The sequence below is a fragment of the Furipterus horrens genome, unplaced genomic scaffold, assembly GCF_987537825.1.
Source record: "Furipterus horrens unplaced genomic scaffold, mFurHor1.1.pri manual_scaffold_12, whole genome shotgun sequence".
NCBI lineage: Eukaryota > Metazoa > Chordata > Mammalia > Chiroptera > Furipteridae > Furipterus > Furipterus horrens.
The window spans coordinates 77,115,735-77,137,600 of NW_028327182.1; the positions used below are offsets into that span (position 1 = coordinate 77,115,735).

Below are 21,866 nucleotides of genomic sequence, written 5' to 3' on the forward strand. Positions count from 1 at the left end.
GCTATCATCAGACTTCTCAGCAGAAACACTACAAGCCAGAAGGGAATGGCAAAAAATATTCCAAGCAATGAAAAACAAAAGCCTACAACCAAGAATACTCTACCCAGCAAGGCTCTCATTCAAAATGGAAGGTGAAATAAGGAGTTTCCAAGACAAAAGAAGGCTAAAAGAATACACCTCCACCAAACCAGCATTGCAAGAGATGCTAAAGGGTCTGCTTTAAGAAGATGAAGAAACAGAGAGAGAGAGAGAGGAACACAAGTACAAAGGGGAAAAATGAAAATGAATAAGTACTTATCGGTAATAACCTTAAATGTAAATGGATTAAATGCTCCAATCAAAAGACATAGGGTAGCTGAATGGATTAGAAAGCATGACCCACATATATGCTGTCTACAAGAGACCCACCTTAGAACAAAAGATCTACACAGACTGAAAGTGAACGGATGCAAAAAAGTATTTCAAGCAAATGGACATGAAAAAAAATCTGGGGTAGCAATACTTACATCAGACAAAACAGATTTCACAGCAAAGGCCATAACAAGAGACAAAGAAGGGCATTTCATAATACTTAAGGGAAAAATCCATCAAGAAGATATAACCCTTATAAATATATATGCACTCAACTTAGAAGCACCCAAATATGTAAGGAAAATTTGGAGAGACTCCAAGAAAGATATAGATAGCAACACACTCATAGTAGGGGACTTTAACACCCCATTGTCAACAATGGACAGATCTTCGAAGCAAAGAAACACCAAAGATATTGAGGCACTGAACAACACTCTAGATCAAATGGACTTAGTCGATATATATAGAACTTTTCACCCAAAAGAAGCAAAATATACATTCTTCTCAAGTACACATGGAACATTTTCAAAGATAGACCACATGGTAGGACACAATACAAGCCTCAACAAATTCAAGAAAATTGAAATTATGTCAAGCATCTTCTCAGAACACAATGGCTTAGAATTGGAAATCAACCTCAAGGAAAAAACTCAAAAACATTCAAACTCATGGAGAATGAATAACATGCTATTAAATAAAGAATGGGTTAACAATGACATCAAGGAAGAAATCAAAAAGTTTCTGGAAACTAATGATAATGAACACACAACAACCCAAAACTTATGGGATACAGTAAAAGCAGTCCTGAGAGGAAAGTTCATAGCAATACAGGCCTACCTAAAAAAGCTAGAAGAATCTCTAATAAAAAATTTAACCCTACAGTTACAAGAGCTAGAAGAACAACAAGCAATGCTCAGATCAAGTAGAAGGAAGGAAATCATCAAGATCAGAGCAGAATTAAATGACATAGAGGCTAAACTAACAATTCCAAAAATCAACATAGGTAGGAGCTGGTTCTTTGAATAGATAAACAAAATTGACAAGCCTTTAACCAGGCTCATCAAGAAAAAAAGAGAGCGGACCCAAATAAATAAAATCAGAAACGAAAGAGGAGAAATCACAACCGATACCACAGAAATACAAAGGATTGTAAGAAATTATTACAAACAACTGTATGGCAAGAAATTTGACAACCTAGAGGAAATGGACAAATTCCTGGAAACCTATAGTCTTCCAAAATTGAATCAAGAAGACACAGAACTTCCGGTGGCGGCAGCGGAAGCGGTGACTAGATGAGGCCGGGCTGCACAGGCGGGCTTGGTCACTATGGAGGAGATAGGCATCCTGGTGGAGAAAGCTCAGGATGAGATCCCAGCATTGTCAGTGTCACGGCCCCAGACTGGCCTGTCCTTCCTGGGACCAGAGCCTGAGGACTTGGAGGACCTGTACAGCCGCTACAAGAAGCTGCAGCAAGAGCTGAAGTTCCTGGAGGTGCAGGAGGAATACATCAAGGATGAGCAAAAGAACCTGAAGAAGGAATTCCTCCATGCCCAGGAGGAGGTGAAGCGAATCCAGAGCATCCCACTGGTTATAGGGCAGTTTCTGGAGGCTGTGGATCAGAACACAGCCATCGTGGGCTCCACCATAGGCTCCAACTACTACGTGCGAATCCTGAGCACCATCGATCGGGAGCTGCTCAAGCCCAATGCCTCCGTGGCCCTCCACAAGCACAGCAACGCGTTGGTGGATGTGCTGCCTCCTGAGGCAGACAGCAGTATCATGATGCTCACTTCAGACCAGAAGCCAGATGTGATGTATGCAGACATCGGGGGCATGGACATCCAGAAGCAGGAGGTGCGGGAGGCCGTGGAGCTCCCGCTTACACACTTTGAGCTCTACAAGCAGATAGGTATCGATCCACCCCGCGGCGTCCTCATGTATGGCCCGCCCGGCTGTGGGAAGACCATGCTGGCAAAGGCTGTGGCTCATCACACCACTGCTGCGTTTATCCGTGTCGTGGGCTCAGAGTTCGTACAGAAGTACCTGGGTGAGGGACCCCGCATGGTTCGGGATGTGTTCCGCTTAGCCAAGGAGAATGCGCCTGCCATCATCTTCATAGATGAGATCGATGCTATAGCCACCAAGAGATTTGATGCCCAGACAGGGGCTGACAGGGAGGTTCAGAGAATCCTGCTGGAGCTGCTAAATCAAATGGATGGATTCGACCAGAATGTCAATGTCAAGGTGATCATGGCAACAAACAGAGCAGACACCCTGGATCCTGCCCTGCTGCGGCCAGGACGTCTTGACCGTAAAATTGAATTTCCACTCCCTGACCGCCGCCAGAAGAGATTGATTTTCTCCACTATCACCAGCAAGATGAATCTCTCTGAGGAGGTTGACTTGGAAGATTATGTGGCCCGACCAGATAAGATTTCAGGAGCAGATATCAATTCCATCTGTCAGGAGAGTGGAATGTTGGCTGTCCGAGAGAACCGTTACATTGTTCTGGCAAAGGACTTCAAGAAAGCTTACAAGACAGTCATCAAGAAGGATGAGCAGGAGCATGAGTTTTACAAGTGACCTCTCCCCTACACACAGGGCCCAGGGACTTTCCCTCGCCTCCCGAACCTCTGTCCCCAAACCTAGTTCTCTTTTTCGCTTTACCCAGGATTGATTTATTCAATAAATACACAAGATTGAATCCATCTAAAAAAAAAAAAAAAAAAAAAAAAAAGACACAGAAAACCTGAATAGACCAATAACAACTAGTGAAATTGAAGCAGTAATCAAAAAACTCCCGGCACACAAAAGCCCAGGACCAGATGGCTTCACAAGTGAATTCTACAAAACATTTAGGAAAGAACTAACTCCTATCCTTCTCAGACTATTCCAAAAGATCCAAGAAGAACGAAGACTCCCAAACTCGTTCTATGAAGCCAGTATTACCCTAATTCCAAAACCAGGTCAAGACACAACAAAGAAAGAAAACTACAGGCCAATATCACTGATGAACATAGATGCTGAAATCCTCAACAAAATATTGGCAAACCGGATCCAGCAACACATTAGAAAGATCATACACCACGATCAAGTGGGATTCATCCCAGGAATGGAAGGATGGTTTAATATTTGCAAATCAATAAACGCAATACACCACATAAACAAAATGAAAGACAAAAACCACATGATCGTATCAATAGATGCAGAAAAAGCACTTGATAAAGTGCAACACCCATTTATGATGAAAACTCTCAGCAAAAAGGAATAGAGGGAGCATACCTCAACATAATAAAGGCCATATATGAGAAACCTGAAGCCAACATCATACTCAATGGGCAAAAACTGAGAGCATTCCCCCTGAGGTCAGGAACAAGACAAGGATGTCCACTCTCTCCACTCCTATTCAACATAGTCTTGGAAGTTCTAGCCACAGCAATCAGACAAGAAAGAGAAATAAAAAGCATCCAAATTGGAAAAGAGGAAGTAAAACTGTCATGATAGTGTACATAGAAAACCCTATAGACTCCACAAAAAAACTACTCGACCTAATAAGTGAATTCGGCAAAATAGCAGTGTACAAAGTCAATATTCAGAAATCGAAGGCATTTCTGTACACCAACAATAAAATCACAGAGACAGAAACTAAAAGAAAAATCCCATTTACCATAGCAACAAGAAAAATAAAGTACCTAGGAATAAACAACCAAGGAGGTAAAAGACCTGTACTCAGAAAACTACATAACACTGAAGAAAGAAATTAAGGAAGATATAAATAAATGGAAGCATATACCATGCTCATGGATGCGAAGAATCAACATCATTAAAATGTCCATACTACCCAAAGCAATTTATAGATTCAATGCAATCCTTATTAAAATACCAATGACATTTTTCACAGACCTAGAACAAATACTTCAAAAATTTATATGGAACCAAAAAAGAGCCTGGATAGCCACAACAATCCTGAGAAAGAAGAACACAGTAGGAGGAATCACAATACCTGATATCAAACTATACTACAAGGCCACAGTACTCAAAACAGCCTGGTACTGGCATAAGAACAGACATATAGATTGATGGAACAGAATAGAGAGCCCAGAAATAAACCCAGGTCTATATGGTCAACTAATATTTGACAAAGGGGGAAGGAACATCAAATGGAGTGAAAAGAGCCTCTTCAACAAATGGTGTTGGGAGAACTGGACAGGGACATGCAAAAAAATGAAACTAGACCACCAACCTGCACCATACACCAGAATAAACTCAAAATGGATCAAAGACTTAAATGTAAACCATGACACCATAAAAGTCCTAGAGGAAAACACAGGCAGGAAAATTTCAGATATCCTACGTAGCAGTATTTTCACTGATATATCTCCTAAGGCAAGGGAAATAAAGGAAAGAATAAACAAATGGGACTACATCAAACTAAGAAGTTTCTGCTCAGCTAAAGAAAACATCAGCAAGATGAAAAGGAAACCAACCATATGGGAAAACATATTTGCCTTCTTTCTAAAAAACTCCAAATAGTAGCACTGTCTCATGGGAACAAAAATAACATGTTTCACATGTTACTGTAAGGGAAGTGCATTAACATTCTTTATATAAAGCTTCAACATCAACACTATTAACATTCTGAACCAGACAATTCTTGGGGGGGTCAGGAGTTCCTGTGCAATGTAGGAAGTTAAGTAGCATCCCTGGCCTCTACCCACTCAATGCCAGAAGCACCAGCTGTGTGACAACTAAATATATCTCCCAGGTGCCCTCTGGGAGATACAGTTCACAATGAAATAAAAATCTTAATCCAATCAACTCCCTAGAGAATATACACGGTTATATTAGAATCTGACAGACTAAACATAGTGTCAAAAATTACACTACTAGAAAACAGACTAGAGATAGAAATGAGAGTTGAAACATGAAAATTCAGGTGTCTTAAATTCTGGGAAAGGTGTTAGTTTCACTTCTTCCTCTCAATTAGTCATTCTCAACCCTTTTCATCTTGTGGAACACATAAACTACTAAAATTCTGTGGCACACCTAAAACTACTTTTTTTGCTGCTCTGACAAAAAATAGGGACAATTTTGATTCATTCACACTGGACGGCTATTGCTCTGCTGGCTGTTGTCATTTTTTTATCTGACAGTCTACGTGAAAAGAGGTCAGTGTCCGACTAAACAGTCAGGTGTTACGTGTCTTAAAAACTCTTGCTGTACACCGGTTGAAAATAGCTGCTCTAACTCCTTAGATATTTTTATGTACTGTTTTGGAGGAAGTCCAAGTATATGTTTCATAATAGTAACGTAGTAGAGGGAACAAGTAAAAAGAATTCCACCTAATTGCAAAGCAAACAAATGTGAACTCTGAGTCATGAGCTTTTCTCCTTTCCTTCCTGCCTCTTATGTAAACAAACAGTCACCTTTAAGTAATTTCACTGTAGAAGATAAAACTGGGTTCCCATAAAGGATGAAAAAATAATTCTATTGTCCAAATTAGTTCTTGAAAAGAAATCGTTGTAATTAGATCCATAAAGCACTGTTATTTCGAGCCATGTATTTCCATTCCATTCACATGGTTAATCCCAAATAAACATATACCATATATTACCAATAACTATCTTCAAACATAATTACAATTTGCCACAACTATGCCCTACATTTATACATTGCTTGAGTGTTACCACCTTTTCTCTGTTTACGTTTACACGAAACGGCATTTGCTGTTGTTTGTTAAGAGACCCTTTGGAAAAATGCCAACCATTTATAGGATTTAACACCTGAAAGAATTTAAGTTCCTGTAGCAAGGAATTTAAGTTTCTTGAGACAAAGGACAGTATCTTACTCATTATGTGTTTTCTGTACTGTACAGTAAGTATTTAATAAGTGTGTGCTGAGCCAACAACCTCTTCTTATTCTCGCTGCTATACATACATACATCTCATATTGTCATGATCATGTGCAACCCAAAAGAAGCTTCACGTTGACATCTTTTGTATCAATTTTCCACAGATCCACATGGCCCACACACTGGCATTTTAATCACAATGCTACAAGATGATTCTAATGTGTCAATAAAGCGAATTTCCAGGGGTCCACTGCATGAGGGTTCTAAGGGGCAACTAAAACGGGGGGTGTCCTCCTAGTATGAGTTAAACCATGAAACATCTCATTGAAAAAAAAAAAATGTGTCAAAGGAGTAAAGGGATTTCCCACCTGTGGGAATGGGTTTCATCACACATTATGACAAATGTTTGACAGGGGCATCATTTTACTAATTATAAGCTGAAATACTCAGTCTCATGTTAAAATAAACATAAACAAATACACAAATGACTGTGTATTTTAAAAGACCAAATTAAGTGAACTTCTCAGGTTTCCTAACTTAAAAGATGTGATTCAAGAAGTATCCTTTTTTGGCCTGGCTGCTGTGGCTCAGTGGATTGAGCGTCGGCCTGCAAACCAAGTGTCACTGGTTCAATTCCCAGTCACAGCACACGACTAGGTTGCACACCAGGTCCCCAGTTGGGGGTGCGTCAGAGGCAACTGCACATTGATGTTTCTCTCCCTCTCTTTCTTCTTTTCCCCTCTCTCTAAAAATAGATAAAATAAAATAAATAAAATAAAGTAATCATGTTAAAAAAATGAAGAATTCTTTTTTTCCCTAATACTAAAAAAAAAATTAATTAAAAAAATTAATAAGACTAAGAATGAAGTATCTTATTCTGATCGTGTTGGGAAAATTATTTGACTAAAATAACAGTGACACAAAATAAAACAAAATTTCTCAATATAAAAACAAAAGTACACAATTCAAAATGCAATCCAACTTTCAAAGGCAGTGGGGGGTTAGTTATTGAGACACTAAGAAGGCTAGATTTACTTTTGAGGCAGTCAGTCCCACAGCACTGACGCAAAGGATGGCGTAACTCCAAGACTCTGCTATATACCAGGTATATGGGGTGTAAGTGAGGGACTGGCCATAAACTGTTACCATATAAAATGAGGCAGGCGATCTGTCTGTCATATATTTGGGCTTGTGGCTATTCCAAGAAAAAGCCTCCAGTTACTGAGAGCTTGCTTCTTAGTTTATTATGAATAAACCAAGATTTTTATCAAAGTACAAAAGTATAAAAGTACTTGACACTTTGATAAGGTTAAATTTAAAGTGCTTCTTGAACACTGTGCTGGACCCTGGCAATTTGTTCTGTACATACTTTAATTATAAATGTCCTACTTTTTACCTAAAAGTTGAAAACCAAACTATCCTTATTTTTATCCCATTTGAAACTATATTTTAATTACCAGATAGCAATAACACATTTAGACTTTTTTTATCAACATATGTAATAGTATTTAGAAATGTAGCATGCATCTGTGGTTTACCTAAAACAAATTATACGCCATTACCATGGTTTATAATACGCTCAACTACTCAGGAAAGCTATTTATCAAATAAGAGAGCTAAGACAACTGGCTAGATTGCAGTCTTCTGTTTTGATGATACACCTTGCTGGGACCAGCCTTATGTTAAAGCAATCAAGAAATATCTCACAGGTGCAGGCAAATATGGGAATATGTTAAATTTTTAAAAAAAACTATTATTCATACTTAAAATTGGTCTACTAATACCTAATCTGATCACTAACTCAAAATCAATGAGTCATATCCAATCTGTCATCCTGCTCAGTATAAATATTTCATTATATATTTTACGTACTGTAATTTATTTGCATGGAAACTGACAACATCAGAGAACATTAGAGGAGAAAAAAATAAACTAATCACACTATGGTTTGCTGAAGGGATAGTTTTATGGTCCTTCTTGAGAGAAGGCTAAAGCTCAATCCCACCACTTTCCCCCCTTACTAGTTTATAAAAAGTAGTCTTGGGCATATGATTGGCTACTTATTGTCTTTTCTTACAGCAACATATCAAACAAATGTCCAGAGATCATTAGGTCAAGAAACATAAAAGGGACCACAATAATAGCCATGCTGACCTCAAAAGAATATTTATAGAATATTATCAAATATTTTCATTTATTAATAAAATTTTGAACAATTTCTTTGTACTAGGCTGCACATTTCCATGCAGTGGGAATACAATGATAGTTACAATATAATTTTGACATCCCTGGCTTCCTGGGGTAATGGAGGACAAGAAGGCAAATTATTTCACTTGCTGTGTCTTTAGTACTTGAACAATAATTAGAATGAGAGGTTATGAAAGACTTATTGGAGAAGCTCATCATATGCTATCCAAAATGATAAGTATAAGCGTTCAGTTCTACCAAACTCTCTACTTATTAAAATTTTAGTACATATAATGCACTAGAGGGATATTTGCAACTCAATAGTGTCTCAGTTTATTAAATAAAGGTGAATTAGTGCAGAACTTTGTCTCATGTAGGTATAAACTTTGGGATAAAGATCTGTTTACTCATAAATAACCAAGAGTAGAGAATTTTCTAGAGAACTATTTGTTCAGAAGCTTGCCCCTAATTTTCACTGTTATGGAAACCAGAATTTATTTATTTCATAGAATATTTGAGTGAAGACTACCTCCAACCTGCCCAATTTTCTTCAGAAAAACATGTATAGGGCTGTAAGTGAAAACCAAGCTATCTTTAAATTTAAAAGACTACATTCTCCTATACAGCACAAACACAAACATCCAATTCAAATAATTTGCTGGCACTAGAAAACAAAATTAAGTGTGGACCATAGTTCTTATTACATTGTTCACTTTACAGTGATTCACCATGAGTAATTACACTTTAAAACTCATTTTCTTTAGAATGTTAGTCTCTTCAAATGTTTTATTTTTAATTCTAGATTTACTCATCATAATTACTACCTTAAAAGAGAAAATCGGGAGAGGTTTCATTCCTGATTCTCTTTGTTATTTTCCACAACCATAGTTACTTTTGTTAATCTCGGTTTTTAAAAAAAGCTTTACTCTAAGTGTCAGCTGCTTGGAATTTATACCGCACTTCCTCATTGACACATGGGCAGTAAAAATTCTTGCAAAACCTATTCAATTGACATGTAGACAGTACTTACTGAGTCTTCAAATTTCTCTCCCATTAGCAGAAAAAGGTTTCTGTGAATGTTTTAAACACCCTTCCTGTGTTGCAAAAGTTTAGTCAGCTGATTTTGAAGAACATTCCAGAAGGGAAACATGAGTTGACTCACTACAGACCATTACAAAAGCTTTCTAACGGCTCTCTCCCAGTTTCCCATCTGTCCTTCCTACATTGTCATCCACTGTGTTGCCAGATACCTTAATGGCAAATCTGGTTATGGAATATACCTACTTAAAAACCTTCTTACCCAAAGACCTTGACCTAGAGGGCAAAGTCCAAACCCCTTAACAGGGCATAAAAGACTCTTCCCAACTAGTACCAAACTACCTTCATTTTTCCTTGGCCGCCTTTCATATAGACTGCCTGGGGACATTCTCATCCTTCCTAACAAGTCATGTTTTTTCACACCTCCATACTCTTGCAAAAACTCTTCTGCTTAAAATGTATTCTTATCCCTTTACTTGAACATTTGTCAACACAGATCAGTTCAAACAACACTTTATGGAACCTTCCCCAACATTCCTCCCATAGACTTAGCAAATCTAGTCACCTTTTGCCCCTCCAAAAGAATTGAGCATGGTGTTTATAGGAGTTCAATAAACACTGACTATATTTTGAAAGCATATACATGCTTAAGTGAGGGACTAGCCATAAACTGTTAAAGCCACAGTTTAAAACTGTAAGGATAGTCCATACATCCACATATAGGTATATATAGGTATACAGGTATATCAACATATAGTAACATTAAAATATAGTCTTAGCTTTGTTTGCAAACACATTGAATTATAGATTACTAAAAATTCGGATGTATAAACTACTTCACCTTAAATATTGGTAAACGTTAACCATCCAAAATGCCATGGCAAAAACAGTCTTAACCAGAAAAAAATTTAGTAACTTCCCAGTCAATAAAGTCTCACTATCTAGACCTTCAAAATTCCTGCAATGGAGTAAATTCACTTAATTGAAAAACAATAAACCAAAGATACGAAAAAATGTAATTAGTCTCCTGAAGGTCAGCAGTTCAGCATTGAAATTGTCCATCATCACCTTTGAACAATTCTCAAGACAATGATTTAGTAAAAATAACCCATTCTCCAACATACTCTATACTGATAAAAGAAAACACAGCCATACAAACAGTACAAACAAGAGCCAAAATAAAGTTGTGTCCAGAAAGAAGCTAGAGTGTTGATAATTTGATTCCACTATGCTTGGGCACCTCCAATATTGACACCTTACATATTTGAAGGAAGTTTCACATTTCAAAAGGTATTTCACATAAATCCTGTAACTTTAGCAGCACAGAAATTAATTGTCCAGATTTAAGACATTACAAACCCATGAAAAACGCAGATAAAAGACTGGCCAAAGAAATATAGCACTTCGTTTCCAAAAAGAAGTATTCTTACTAACAACAAAATGGCCCAAGAAAAATGAGCGCACGCACACATACACACACACACCTTTATTCCATCACTAAATTCAGTTCCGCGGACCTACTGATGGCTCTACTGATAAACTGAACGTCAAAATTTCAAATTATGATAACCTGGACCAAAATTTCCATCTCCTGGCCTCTTTCCAAGTGACATTAACTTCACAAGCAAGACCAAGCTCCATTTCTCAAAACAGTTTACCGTGAACACACCCTCGGCGCGCACCCAGCAGAATCCCGGAGGTCAGTATCCCATCCAGAGTAGTCTGGAGAGAGTCTGGAGTACCCAGCTTTGCGCGAAATGGGGGTGGGGAGAACCGCAAGAGACTCTGTCAAGCAGGAAACCGAGGAAGAGAAACCCGACAGAAGACCAGTGCCCAGAAGTGTTTGGAGCTCCAGACACTGAACCTCAGGTCTGAGCACTGTCCACACACAGCTGGAGCGGCTCCGCCTCCCGACCCCGAGTTCAGTTGCCAGGCCAGGCCCCTCTACTCCCAGACACCTCGAAGTAACTCCAAGCGTCCCAACCCTAGGAAACAGCAATCCCAAAGGTCCCTGGGGGCGGACACCCACCTGGCCGAGCCCCTCCAAGGACTGGGCCTACCAAGCCAAACAACAGCAACCACTGGAAGCGGAGGGTCCCAAAGGACGAGCCCGCGTGGAATCCCATCTCGGCCGATTCCGCAGGTTCTACTCAACATTCAATCGCTCCTGCCTCCGCCTGCTCCATCATTTCCCAACCCTGCCGGGGCCCCAGAGCTGGCAGGGATGCGCGCGCCCGGGACGAACACGCGCTCGCCACTGACGCAACTCAGCCCTTATCCGAGCTCGCTCCCGACATCGCGCTCGCTACCGCTGACGTAGGGAAAAATCTAGTCCCAGGCGAGAGAATGGAAATGCTATCAAGCTGCTAAACCCACACTAGTCTGCCCCGCCCATTCACTGTCCGTGCCCGTTTCTACTCCCCCAGGCCCGCCTACTCTGGGGGTCGAGGGAACCTATTGGAGGAAGCACTCAGAGAAAAAGGAGGAGCATGTGACTCAGAGGAGGAATTGAAAGTCAAAAGCCAAGCACAGCCCCGCCCCCTGCGCAGCTTTTCCTGATTGGTTGTTGGGGGTTGGGAGGAGCGCCGGGCTGCGTGCTCGTTGGCTGTTTGGCAGCGAGGAGCGGAGCTACGGGGAGAGGCCAGAGCAGGCGGAGCTTGGATCACCGGTGCCTGTCCGAGGAGGAGGCCCGGCCCCTGCCACTGGGACCGGGAAGATGGTGCTGGGTAGTTTCCCGGTGAGTTACTTACTTCTGTGCGGCCAGGCCGCTTTGCTGTTGGGGAATCTACTTCTGCTGCATTGTGTCTCTCGGAGCCACTCGTACAACGCTACCACAGAGCCCGAGCTCACATCCGCTGGCGCCGGCATCCCTGAGTTCTCCGCAGGTGCTCCAAGCTTGGAATATGGCGACCCCAGCTCTCCAGTCATCCTTTGCTCATACCTGTAAGCTACCCAGTTGTCGAGGCAGGTGGAGATGGCGATTGGGGTATATGGGTGTTGTGCTGGCGGGGGAGGAGAGGCTGCTTTATTTTTTTTCCGGACTCTCCAGCTGAGGACCCGATAGTCAATAAACGAGACGTAAATGTCATGACAGATTTGTCACTCCTCCCATCCATGCGGGGGGAAAGCTTGTGTGTGAATGGCAGATTCTTTGCGATCCCCAAAAGAAAAGAACTAGGAAGGAGTGACATCACATAGCCTCCGGAAGAAGGGTACGAGGTTGTACCTTCTCTATCCTGCCCCCTTTGACCCAAAAGAGGCTCCATCGTAGGTGCTGGTACTGTGTGAGATACAAATGAAGTGAATTACTCATCCCTGCCTACAAGGTACTTTCTAGAAAAAAGCAATAGCATTGCCGTTGCAAAACCAATTTATTTTTTATCATCTCTTTTTATTCAAATAAGAAAAGGCATTTGGGAAATGCAAAGAGAACTGGGACTTTTTTGGTCTCTATTTTGCCCTCATAGCCTTGCAGCTGTTTACTTAAGGAAGAGGTGAAGCCATGGCAGGAGTAGAATCCGCATAGAAATAGGACCAGAAACAATCTCCTGCCCCAAGAAAAAGGTCATTTGGATGGCTGTCTATTAGACCTGCCATGCTTCAGTCTAATTAACACAATCTCTTATTTTGGGAAAGAGTCAGAATGAAATTAAACTCCCGAGAAGTTGAAGAAATGGCTTGCCTGGTTTGATTACATACATGTGAACAGCCATTTGCAAAGACCATATGATGATCATGATCTTACTGGTGATTTACAGACCTGATGAATTCATAGAATGTGAAGACCCAGTGGATCATGTTGGAAATGCAACTGCATCCCTGGAACTTGGTTATGGTTGTCTCAAGGTGGGTTTTTATGTTGTTCCGTAAACAAACTTCCAGAAATGTGTTTTTAAAGTTACAGAAAAGTATAAGGGTATGAAGTTACCTGTTTCTAGAATTCATCAGAATAACTGTTGTTGGAAGTTTCCAGCATGGCCAGGGTCAGTGACTGAACAAGACATTTAGTTTCCTCAGGAAGAAGCTGTCTCTGTGTCAAAACTACCCAGGTGCAAAGACCAACCTGTCTTTGGTTCCTTTGGCCATTGATATAGACAGATTTGAAGCTAAAATGTTACCCCTAACTATCCTTCAAGATATGCACTTTCCTGAAAGGGCAAAAGAAAGGCTTATGCACTTTCTAAAACTGATGATGAATTGAGCAGTATGTTGTTACACTTGCATTTGGGACAAAGCTCCTCTTGCCAGTGACCTTTCTTTATACCAGGGAAGCAGTTTCTACCATGTCTTTCAGAAACAGATAGAGCCTCTTAGTATATGTCTTCGTGGGAGAAGCCTTTAGTAACAATGGCCTCTTGGAATGGAGAGAAGCCATTCATTTCCATTAGTGATATCCCTAAAGCTAAGTGTACATTGCCTAGTCAGACTCCCCAAAACTGGGGAAATTCATGCATGTTCTCCACACTGGGCACTCACCATTATGTTATATTGTGCTGCATAATGCAAGTCAAGACACAGTCCGGCGTAACAGAATTATGGGAAAACATTCTTTGTACTAAATCAGACACAGAGGAATAAACCTGAAACTAATAAAACTAAAAAGGCAACTCATACTGCAATGGTGTAAATAAATATTCTTAATACAGTGAGATTTTTGTTCTCTTGATAATTAATTACTGATAAAAGTCTGAGTTAGCATTGGGTAGAGATCACTTAGTTTTGCCCATTTTAATTAAAAACTGAATTGATCATGTGAAGGCACTCAAACTGTTACTTCCCCCAGAAGTCCTAGAGGACTGGGAGTACTCAGGCACCTGAGTCTCGGGGGGAGGTGCAAGGAGAGAGCATCATTATTTCCTACTCCCTTTCCTTTGAGAAATGCTCCAGCAAAAATAGTAGTGAGGCACTTGTCAAGGTGCCAATAGAGAGTGTACAGCTGTGCTTTCTCTTCTAGAATTCACTTGTACAAAGTGTCAGAGGTCCTGTTCTGAAATTTTTTGCTGAAATTTAAACATACTGTAGATTCACTATAGATATCTGTTAATTACACATTCATGGCCTAAATAAAGTCCTGAGTCATTTGATATTCTCAGTTATTTCCTAATAGGCTCATTTATAATATATATAAAACAGAACTGTAATACATATCAATTTTTTAAATACCCATTCCCAAATGCTTAGTAATGTGCTCTTTTTCCTATAAATAAAGGATTGTTAAAGCATTGTGTCCATCTACTCTAAATGGCATTTAATGAAACTGACTATTAACTATATTATTAAAGAAGCCAGTCATAAAGAAGAAAAACAAGAGGAGTTTATTAAAAACAATGTACATTTAGGACGGACTAATTTACAGTCACTTGAAGTATGTCACTAAATTTTTTGTTCTTTAGCACAGCTTTACTCCAACTGCATTAGAATAACTGTTGTCCTGAGTCAGATTTTATTCATTAAGATATATTTTGATATATTTTGCTTTGGTGAGGGTTTTTTTTTTCTCTCTCTCTCTCTCTTTTGGTTTCTTTTGTTTTGGTTGTCATTCCGTAGTTCGGTGGTCAGGCCTACAGTGATGTGGAACACACGTCAGTCCAGTGCCGGGCCCTGACTGGAATTGAGTGTGCCAGTCCTAGGACCTTCCTCCGAGAGAATAAACCTTGTATAAAGTAAGTGTTACTTTGAATGGGGTAGTTGGTACTTGGATAAAGGTAGAGCTGCTTTCCTTGTCATCTTTTATGTGACTTTTTCTTTCACCTTAAGTGTTAAAGGATTACTACTATACATAATCCATAAACAGGGGCAATGTAGTTATAATAGAGATGACACTGGACCCAAGACCAGAGACCATCAGGTCTAAGTGTCTCTTTCACCAATTAGCTAAGTACCTTTGGGTGCCCAGAGTCTCTCTTGCCTCATCTACAAAATGAAGGAGTTGGGCCAGATGATCTAGCTCCAAAATTCCTGTTACAGGCATAAATTCTGTGAAAGGAAGGAAGGTTTTATTATGAAAAGTATGGGCCTTTCCCTGAAAATCAGTTTATCTTCAAGTTAAAGAATTAGGGTTATTTATGAAAATTCTGCTAGAAGGCACCGAATTTACTTATACCATTTGCTAATGAGGAATCTATGACTATGTTTAGTGATGATATTAAAGTAAATGCAATTGTCATCACAGTATATAAGACACAAGTCTTTATGAAGATGTCCCCATTTTTAGTTGCCACGAGACAGCATAAAAGATATATGGAGATCAGTATTCATTTAAGGAAAGTCGACACATCATTAGAGAACTACATGCAGAACTACAGCCTCAGGAAAGGAGTCTGTGCAGGGGAACAGCAGGGGCCCAGATTCCACTCCTACCAGGACGCCTGTTGTGCTAATGTGCTTGATAATTTCTTGTCCAGTCCAGCTCAATATTTGTTCTAACAGGTGCTCCATATCTTAGCAATTAGGCTTTTGAGACTCTAGACCAACAAGAGATCTTTTGAGGCAAGACGGGTGGTAAGAGAGTAAGAGGCCACAGAGGGACTGGCTGCACCATCTTTTCACTTTCTTTAAATTCATTGATCATTAAGTGTTTTAATTTTCATGTGATAAACATCTTCCTTTTAATTCCTCTTGTCTAGGTATACCGGACACTACTTCATAACCACTTTACTCTACTCCTTCTTCCTGGGATGTTTTGGAGTGGATCGTTTCTGTCTGGGACACACTGGCACAGCAGTAGGGAAGCTATTGACACTTGGAGGACTTGGGATTTGGTGGTTTGTTGACCTTATATTGCTTATAACTGGAGGGCTGATGCCAAGTGATGGCAGCAATTGGTGCACTGTTTACTAAAAAGAGCTGCTGTTATGGCACAGAGAGGCCAGTCTTTTGAACTCATCTCTACAGACTGAAAACTCATCCGATATCAGACCTGACCATTACTTGCCCTCTTTGGAGGGAAAGGGTTTGGTTAAGAAGGCCTCTTTAGGCTGGATTTTCAACCCAGATTTTACCTTGCAAACTAGAAATGACAAGCAAACACTCTTGTGGGAACCCAGTTTAAACCTTTCCTCATGTACAAAATATAAAACCTCGCAAATAACTTATAAGGTGTGGAAGGGTTTATATACTCTTTATTTCTGTACATGGCTATATCTTCAAAAGCAGGTAGACCCAAAAGGATGAGCAAAGTGAACATTTTCAGCCTCATGCCTTTTGTGACCCTGAGTCTCATGCAGAGAACTGAAGCTGAACCAATGAAAATCTGCAGCAGAAGTGGAAATGGCCATGCATTTTAATACACACTGAAATTCTGACTTCCTGGATTTAGACTGCATTATAAATTTTGCCAACCTGGAATGATGTTTGTGTATTCTCAGTATGTAGAGTGAACCTCAAAATTATATTTGTTTTGCTAAAAGCTAAGTGATTAAAGTGAACTACCCTTTTAATGAACCCAATTGTTTCACCATTATTATGTTTAGGAGGCAATATATACATGGAAATTATATATATATATATATATATATATATATATATATATATGGAATAATTATATATAGTTATATATATAATTATATATGGGAATAATTTTTTCATTCCATTATGGAATAGACTATCCTCTTGGCAGAATTTTCCTATCTAAAGAGTAGCATTTACCAGTTTAGAGAGCCCATGTTGTAGGCTGGTAAAAAAATATTTCATACAAATGATTATAAAACTTCTTCATTATTAGGTAAGATAAGGTGAGCATCATGCTCTCAGAAAGAAAAACAGACTCTTACTTAAAGGATATTATTACTAACTGCTGGGTAGATTTAGGATGCGATTTGTGGGGAGAAAGAGAAACCGAAGGCTTTTTGTCAAAATAAACTTGATATCAGAAGCTGTCACTGTGGGCTACAGCAGTCAGTCATAGAGAAAGAGACACAGAGAGGATCCGGTCAAGATGGCAGCGAAGGCAGACATGGCTTGCCTCTTTGCACAACCATATCAAAAATACAGCTAAAATACAGAATAACCATCACTCAGAACTGTCAGAAATATAGTTGAATGGAAGTCTGACAACTACAGAATTAAAGAAATCACATCTATCCAGACTGATAGGAGGGGTGAGGGCGCAGAATGGGCTGGTCTCTCACCCACGTGTGGTGGATAAAAATTAGGGAGAGCTATCTCAGGAGTAAGGAGTCCCAGCCCCACAACAGGCCCCCCAGCCCAGGGTTCCAGTGGCAGGAAGGTAAGTCCATAGAACTTCTGGCTGCAAAAACCAGCAGGGATTGAGTCAGTGGAAGAAACTGCTGGAGCCCCAAGCAGTTCCTCTTAAAGAACCCACACAGGGACTCAACTACTCAGATTCACTGCCTCTGAGCTCTAGCACCAGGGTAGAAGATTGAAAGGCACCAGTGGCATACAGGGAGAAACTGAAGTGTCTAGCCTCAAGGTGAGCAGAAGCCCTTGTCTCTTTATTAACCCTCCTCCCTCAGAGCTGGCAAGCTGGGGCCATACCTGAGACTCCATCAACCTGGCTAACACTGTTGACCTACCTTGGAGATCACCAAAGACCCCACCCTACCCAACTTATAGGCCCACCCAAGCTGCTTTTCCATATGAATGGCTGGTCTCGGCTCATGCTTCACAACTTCCTAACTCCTATTAAACAAGCAAAGCAGCCTCAGTGAGCGCCAGGCCTGGCACTACCAGCATCTAGCTTAGATTCACAGCTTGGCTTCACCTGGGAATCTCCAAGCCCAGCCATCATATTGCTTTGTAGCTCAGGCAGGGTGGCCCCAGGCAAAACGCAGGTGGGGCTGGCATTGTCCTGCACCACCTGGGAAACTCCAGAGCCAGTGCAGCCAGTGGACAGCTACAGACCACATCGGAGCACCACCACCCTGCCTCTGCACAGATGATCCTCCACAGAGGGCGGAGGTTGGTAGTCAGTGGTCATAGCTAGTCCTTGCAGCTGACTGGCCTGGGTAAATACCTCCCATTGACCTGCCAACAGCAACCAAGGCTCAACTACAAGTGGAGGATGTACCCAGTACACACAAAAGGCACACCTCAGGTACCCAGCTTGGGTGATAGCAGAAGCTATGCCACTGGACCCTACAGGACTCCTATTATGTTAGGCCATACTACCTAGTTATGGACTCTAAGCAGCTCTACCTAATACACAGAAAAAAAACACAGGGAGGCTGCCAAGTTGAGGAACTAAACAAAACGGATAGCCAACATATCAGATGAAGAGTTCAAAACACTGGTGATCAGGATCCTCAAGAAATGATTGAGTACAGCCACAAAGGAAAAATGAAGGTTCTACAAAGTGAAATATATATACAGGGAACCAACAGTGATGGGAAGGAAGCCGGGATTCAAACCAACGATTTGGAATGAAAGGAAGAAATAAACATTCATCAGGAACAGAAGAAACAAGAATTGAAAAAAACAGAGGATTAGGAACCCCTGGGACAACTTTAAACATAGCAATATTCAAAACATAGGGGTGCCAGAAAGAGAAGAGGAAGAGCAACAACTTAAAAACTTATTTGAAAAAATAATGAAAGAAAACTTCCCTAATTTGGTGAAGGAAATAGACGCACAGGTCCAGGAAGCACAGAGAGTCCCAAACAAGTTGGACCCAAAGAGGACCGCACCAAGACACATCATAATTAAAATGCCAATGGTTAAAGATAAAGAGAGAACCTTAAAAGCAGCAAGAAAAAGGCAGAGAGTTACCTACAAAGTAGTTCCCATAAGACTGTCAGCTGATTTCTCAAAAGAAACTTTGCAGGCAAGAAGGGACTGGCAAGAAGAATTCAAAGAGGTGAAAATCAAGGACCTACAACCTAGATTACTCTATCCAGCAATGCTATCATTTAGAATGGAAGGGCAGATAAAGTGCTTCCCAGACAAGGTAAAGCTAAAGGAGTTCATCATCACCAAACTATTATTACGTGAAATGTTAAAGGGAAAGGGACTTACAGTATTTAAGAAAAAGAAGGGCAGCTCTACCTGGGACACAGAGGCAAACAAACACAGGAGCCTGTCAGAATGAGGAGACAGAGAAGTACGGCCCAAAAGGGGGAACAGGTCAAGGTTCCAGTGGGAAAACTAAGCGACGAAGAAATAGGCAACCTAACAGATGAGGAGATAGACAACCTAACAAAAGACACAGAATTCAAAACACTGGCGATAAAGATGCTCACAGGCTTGACAGATATGCTTGAGTATGGCAAACGCATAAGAGAAGTGAAGGCTATGCTAAGTGAAATGAAGGAAAATCCACATAAAACCAATGGTGAAAGGAAGGAAACCAGGGTTCAAATCAATGATTTGGAACATAAGGAAGAAAAAAACTGTCAACCAGTGCAGAGTTAAGAAGAATTGAAAAAAATGAGCAGAACCTCCCAAATTTTGCGAAAGAGGTGGACATACAGGTCCGGGAAGCACGGAGGGTCCCGGGCGAGCTGGACCCTGAGGGGACCACACCAGGACGCATCATGATTGAGATGCCAAAGGTGAAAGATAGAGAGTCCTGGGGGCAGCAAGAGAGAGGCGGAGAGTTGCCTATGGGGGGGAGGGGGGTGCCTATGTGACTATCAGGTGATTTCTCAGAGGACACTTTGCAGGCAGGAGGGGACTGGCAAGCAGTACTCAATGTGATGAAAAGGCAACCTGCAACCAGGACTACTCTATCCAGCAAGGCTATCATTTGGAATGGAAGGGCAGATGAAGTGCTTCCCAGACAAGGTGAAGCTAAAGGAGCTCATCATCACCAAACCATTATTATATGAAATGTCAGAGGGACTTACTTAAGAAAAAGAAGATCAAAACTATGAACACTAAAATGACAACAAACTCACAACTATCAACAACTGAATCTAAAAAATAAAAACAAAATACAACCAAGCAAACCAGAACAGGAACAGAATCATAGGTATGGGGATCATTTGGAGGGTTATCAGCTGGGTGCGGGGAGGGGGATTAATGGGGAAATGGTGCAGGGACTACGAAGCATAATCAATTGGTACAAAATAGGGGAAGTTAAGAATAATATAGAAAAGGGTGAAGCCAAAGAACTTATATGCACGACCCATGGACATGAACTAAGTAAGGGGTGTGGGATTGCTGGAGGGAAGGAGGGTACTGGGAAGAGGGGAGCAAAGGGGTAAAAAATTGGAACTACTGTAACAACATAATCAATAAAATATACTTTAAAAAGAAGAAGATCAAAACTATGAACATTAAAATGACAACTCATGACTATCAATAACTGAATCTAAAAAATAAAAATAAAAACAAAAAGGAACTAAGCAAACAACCAGAACAGGAACAGAAGAAAAGGTATGGGGATCATTTGGGAGGGGGGAGGAGGAAGAAGGGGGAAAGGGTTCAGGGATCAAGAAGCATAATTGGTAGGAACAAAATAGACAGGGGGATGTTAAGAATAGTATAGGAAAGGGTGAAGCCAAAGAACCTACATGCACAACACACAGACATGAACTAAGGGGGGTGGGGGATTGCTGGAGGGAAGGGGGGGTACCAGGTGGAGGGGGACCAAAGGGAAAAAAATTGGGACAACTGTAACAATAAAATCAATAAAATATACTTGAAAAAGAGACACAGCCAGGCTTTTGCATTCCAGAATCACTGGGGATAAAGGAAATGTTTGGAATAGTAATTGGTGTTATAAAGTTAATTCCCATCCTTTGCTATCCAAGTTGAAAAGAACTGTTAAATACAAAGTAAAAGAACTTTATGGATAAGTCAACTACGATCCTGCTATTTGGAAGAACTTATAAATTCTAGAAACAAGGCAGAACTGTCCAAACTTAAGTTTCATTATAATTGGCTTAAAGACCAAGAATCACAGTTAAAATAACTCTGGATATACTCCATCATGAAATGGCTTTCCTAAAAGTTTCAGCCTTATTACCCCTGATTAATATGATCACTGTTCTTATATTATTAAATAGTGGCAATTGTGTAAGAATTAAAACAGCTTATTTTGTTCTTTCTTGAAAGTTCTGAACTTAACCTTCTTTATGACAGTGATAATTGGTGGATTTTTATTCATAATCTCTACACTCTAAAGCAGCATTTCTTAAATCATGAGTCATTAAGAAACTGGACCCTCTCCCCAGAGAAGTACACAAACACATAAAATTTTGCATAGATGTCATATTTTAAAAACTCACTTCTAAGAGCAGTCTGAAAAAAAAACAAAACATTACCTGAAATAATATACTAAATTATATTCATAATATAAATAATATGGATACAGAGGATGGATGTCAAATAATATAAATGATATCCATCTGTATCCATAAACCCTGGCCAAATAAGCACAAATTCTGTCCTATCTCACAATTTTTTTAAAATTTCCATAAAGATAGTAAGAAACCCCATCAAAAGCTATTTTCTTAAAAACAAACACACACACACACAC

At 40.3% G+C, this 21,866-nt stretch overlaps 2 protein-coding genes and 1 pseudogene across 2 annotated transcripts in view; 2 read left to right on the plus strand and 1 right to left on the minus strand.

The window, feature by feature from the left end:
- ADAM9 (ADAM metallopeptidase domain 9) overlaps positions 1-11,792 on the minus strand; it is a 101,798-nt gene extending 90,006 nt beyond the window's left edge. The window contains exon 1 of the mRNA XM_090258463.1: positions 11,457-11,792. Coding sequence (XP_090114589.1) covers positions 11,457-11,553 — 97 coding nt within the window. The 5' untranslated portion in view covers positions 11,554-11,792. The remainder of the gene's footprint in view (positions 1-11,456) is intronic.
- LOC149996440 (26S proteasome regulatory subunit 6B pseudogene) lies at positions 1,618-3,055 on the plus strand (annotated as a pseudogene).
- A 249-nt stretch (positions 11,793-12,041) lies between the features above and the next one.
- Positions 12,042-16,870, plus strand: TM2D2 (TM2 domain containing 2). The gene is made up of 4 exons (XM_090258624.1): positions 12,042-12,370; positions 13,186-13,273; positions 14,975-15,090; positions 16,054-16,870. The coding sequence occupies exons 1-4, from the start codon at positions 12,144-12,146 to the stop codon at positions 16,265-16,267; spliced, it is 645 nt and encodes a 214-aa protein (XP_090114750.1). The 5' UTR covers positions 12,042-12,143; the 3' UTR covers positions 16,268-16,870.
- Positions 16,871-21,866: the final 4,996 nt, after the last annotated feature.

What these genes read in the sequence shown, in the direction of transcription:
- TM2D2 (XM_090258624.1), top strand. Translation starts at nt 12,144, where the DNA reads ATGGTGCTGGGTAGTTTCCCGGTGAGTTACTTACTTCTGTGCGGCCAG. An exon ending in TTGGTTATGGTTGTCTCAAG is followed by an intron (nt 13,274 to 14,974) that starts GTGGGTTTTTAT and finishes GTCATTCCGTAG; the next exon opens with TTCGGTGGTCAGGCCTACAG. An exon ending in GAGAATAAACCTTGTATAAA is followed by an intron (nt 15,091 to 16,053) that starts GTAAGTGTTACT and finishes CCTCTTGTCTAG; the next exon opens with GTATACCGGACACTACTTCA.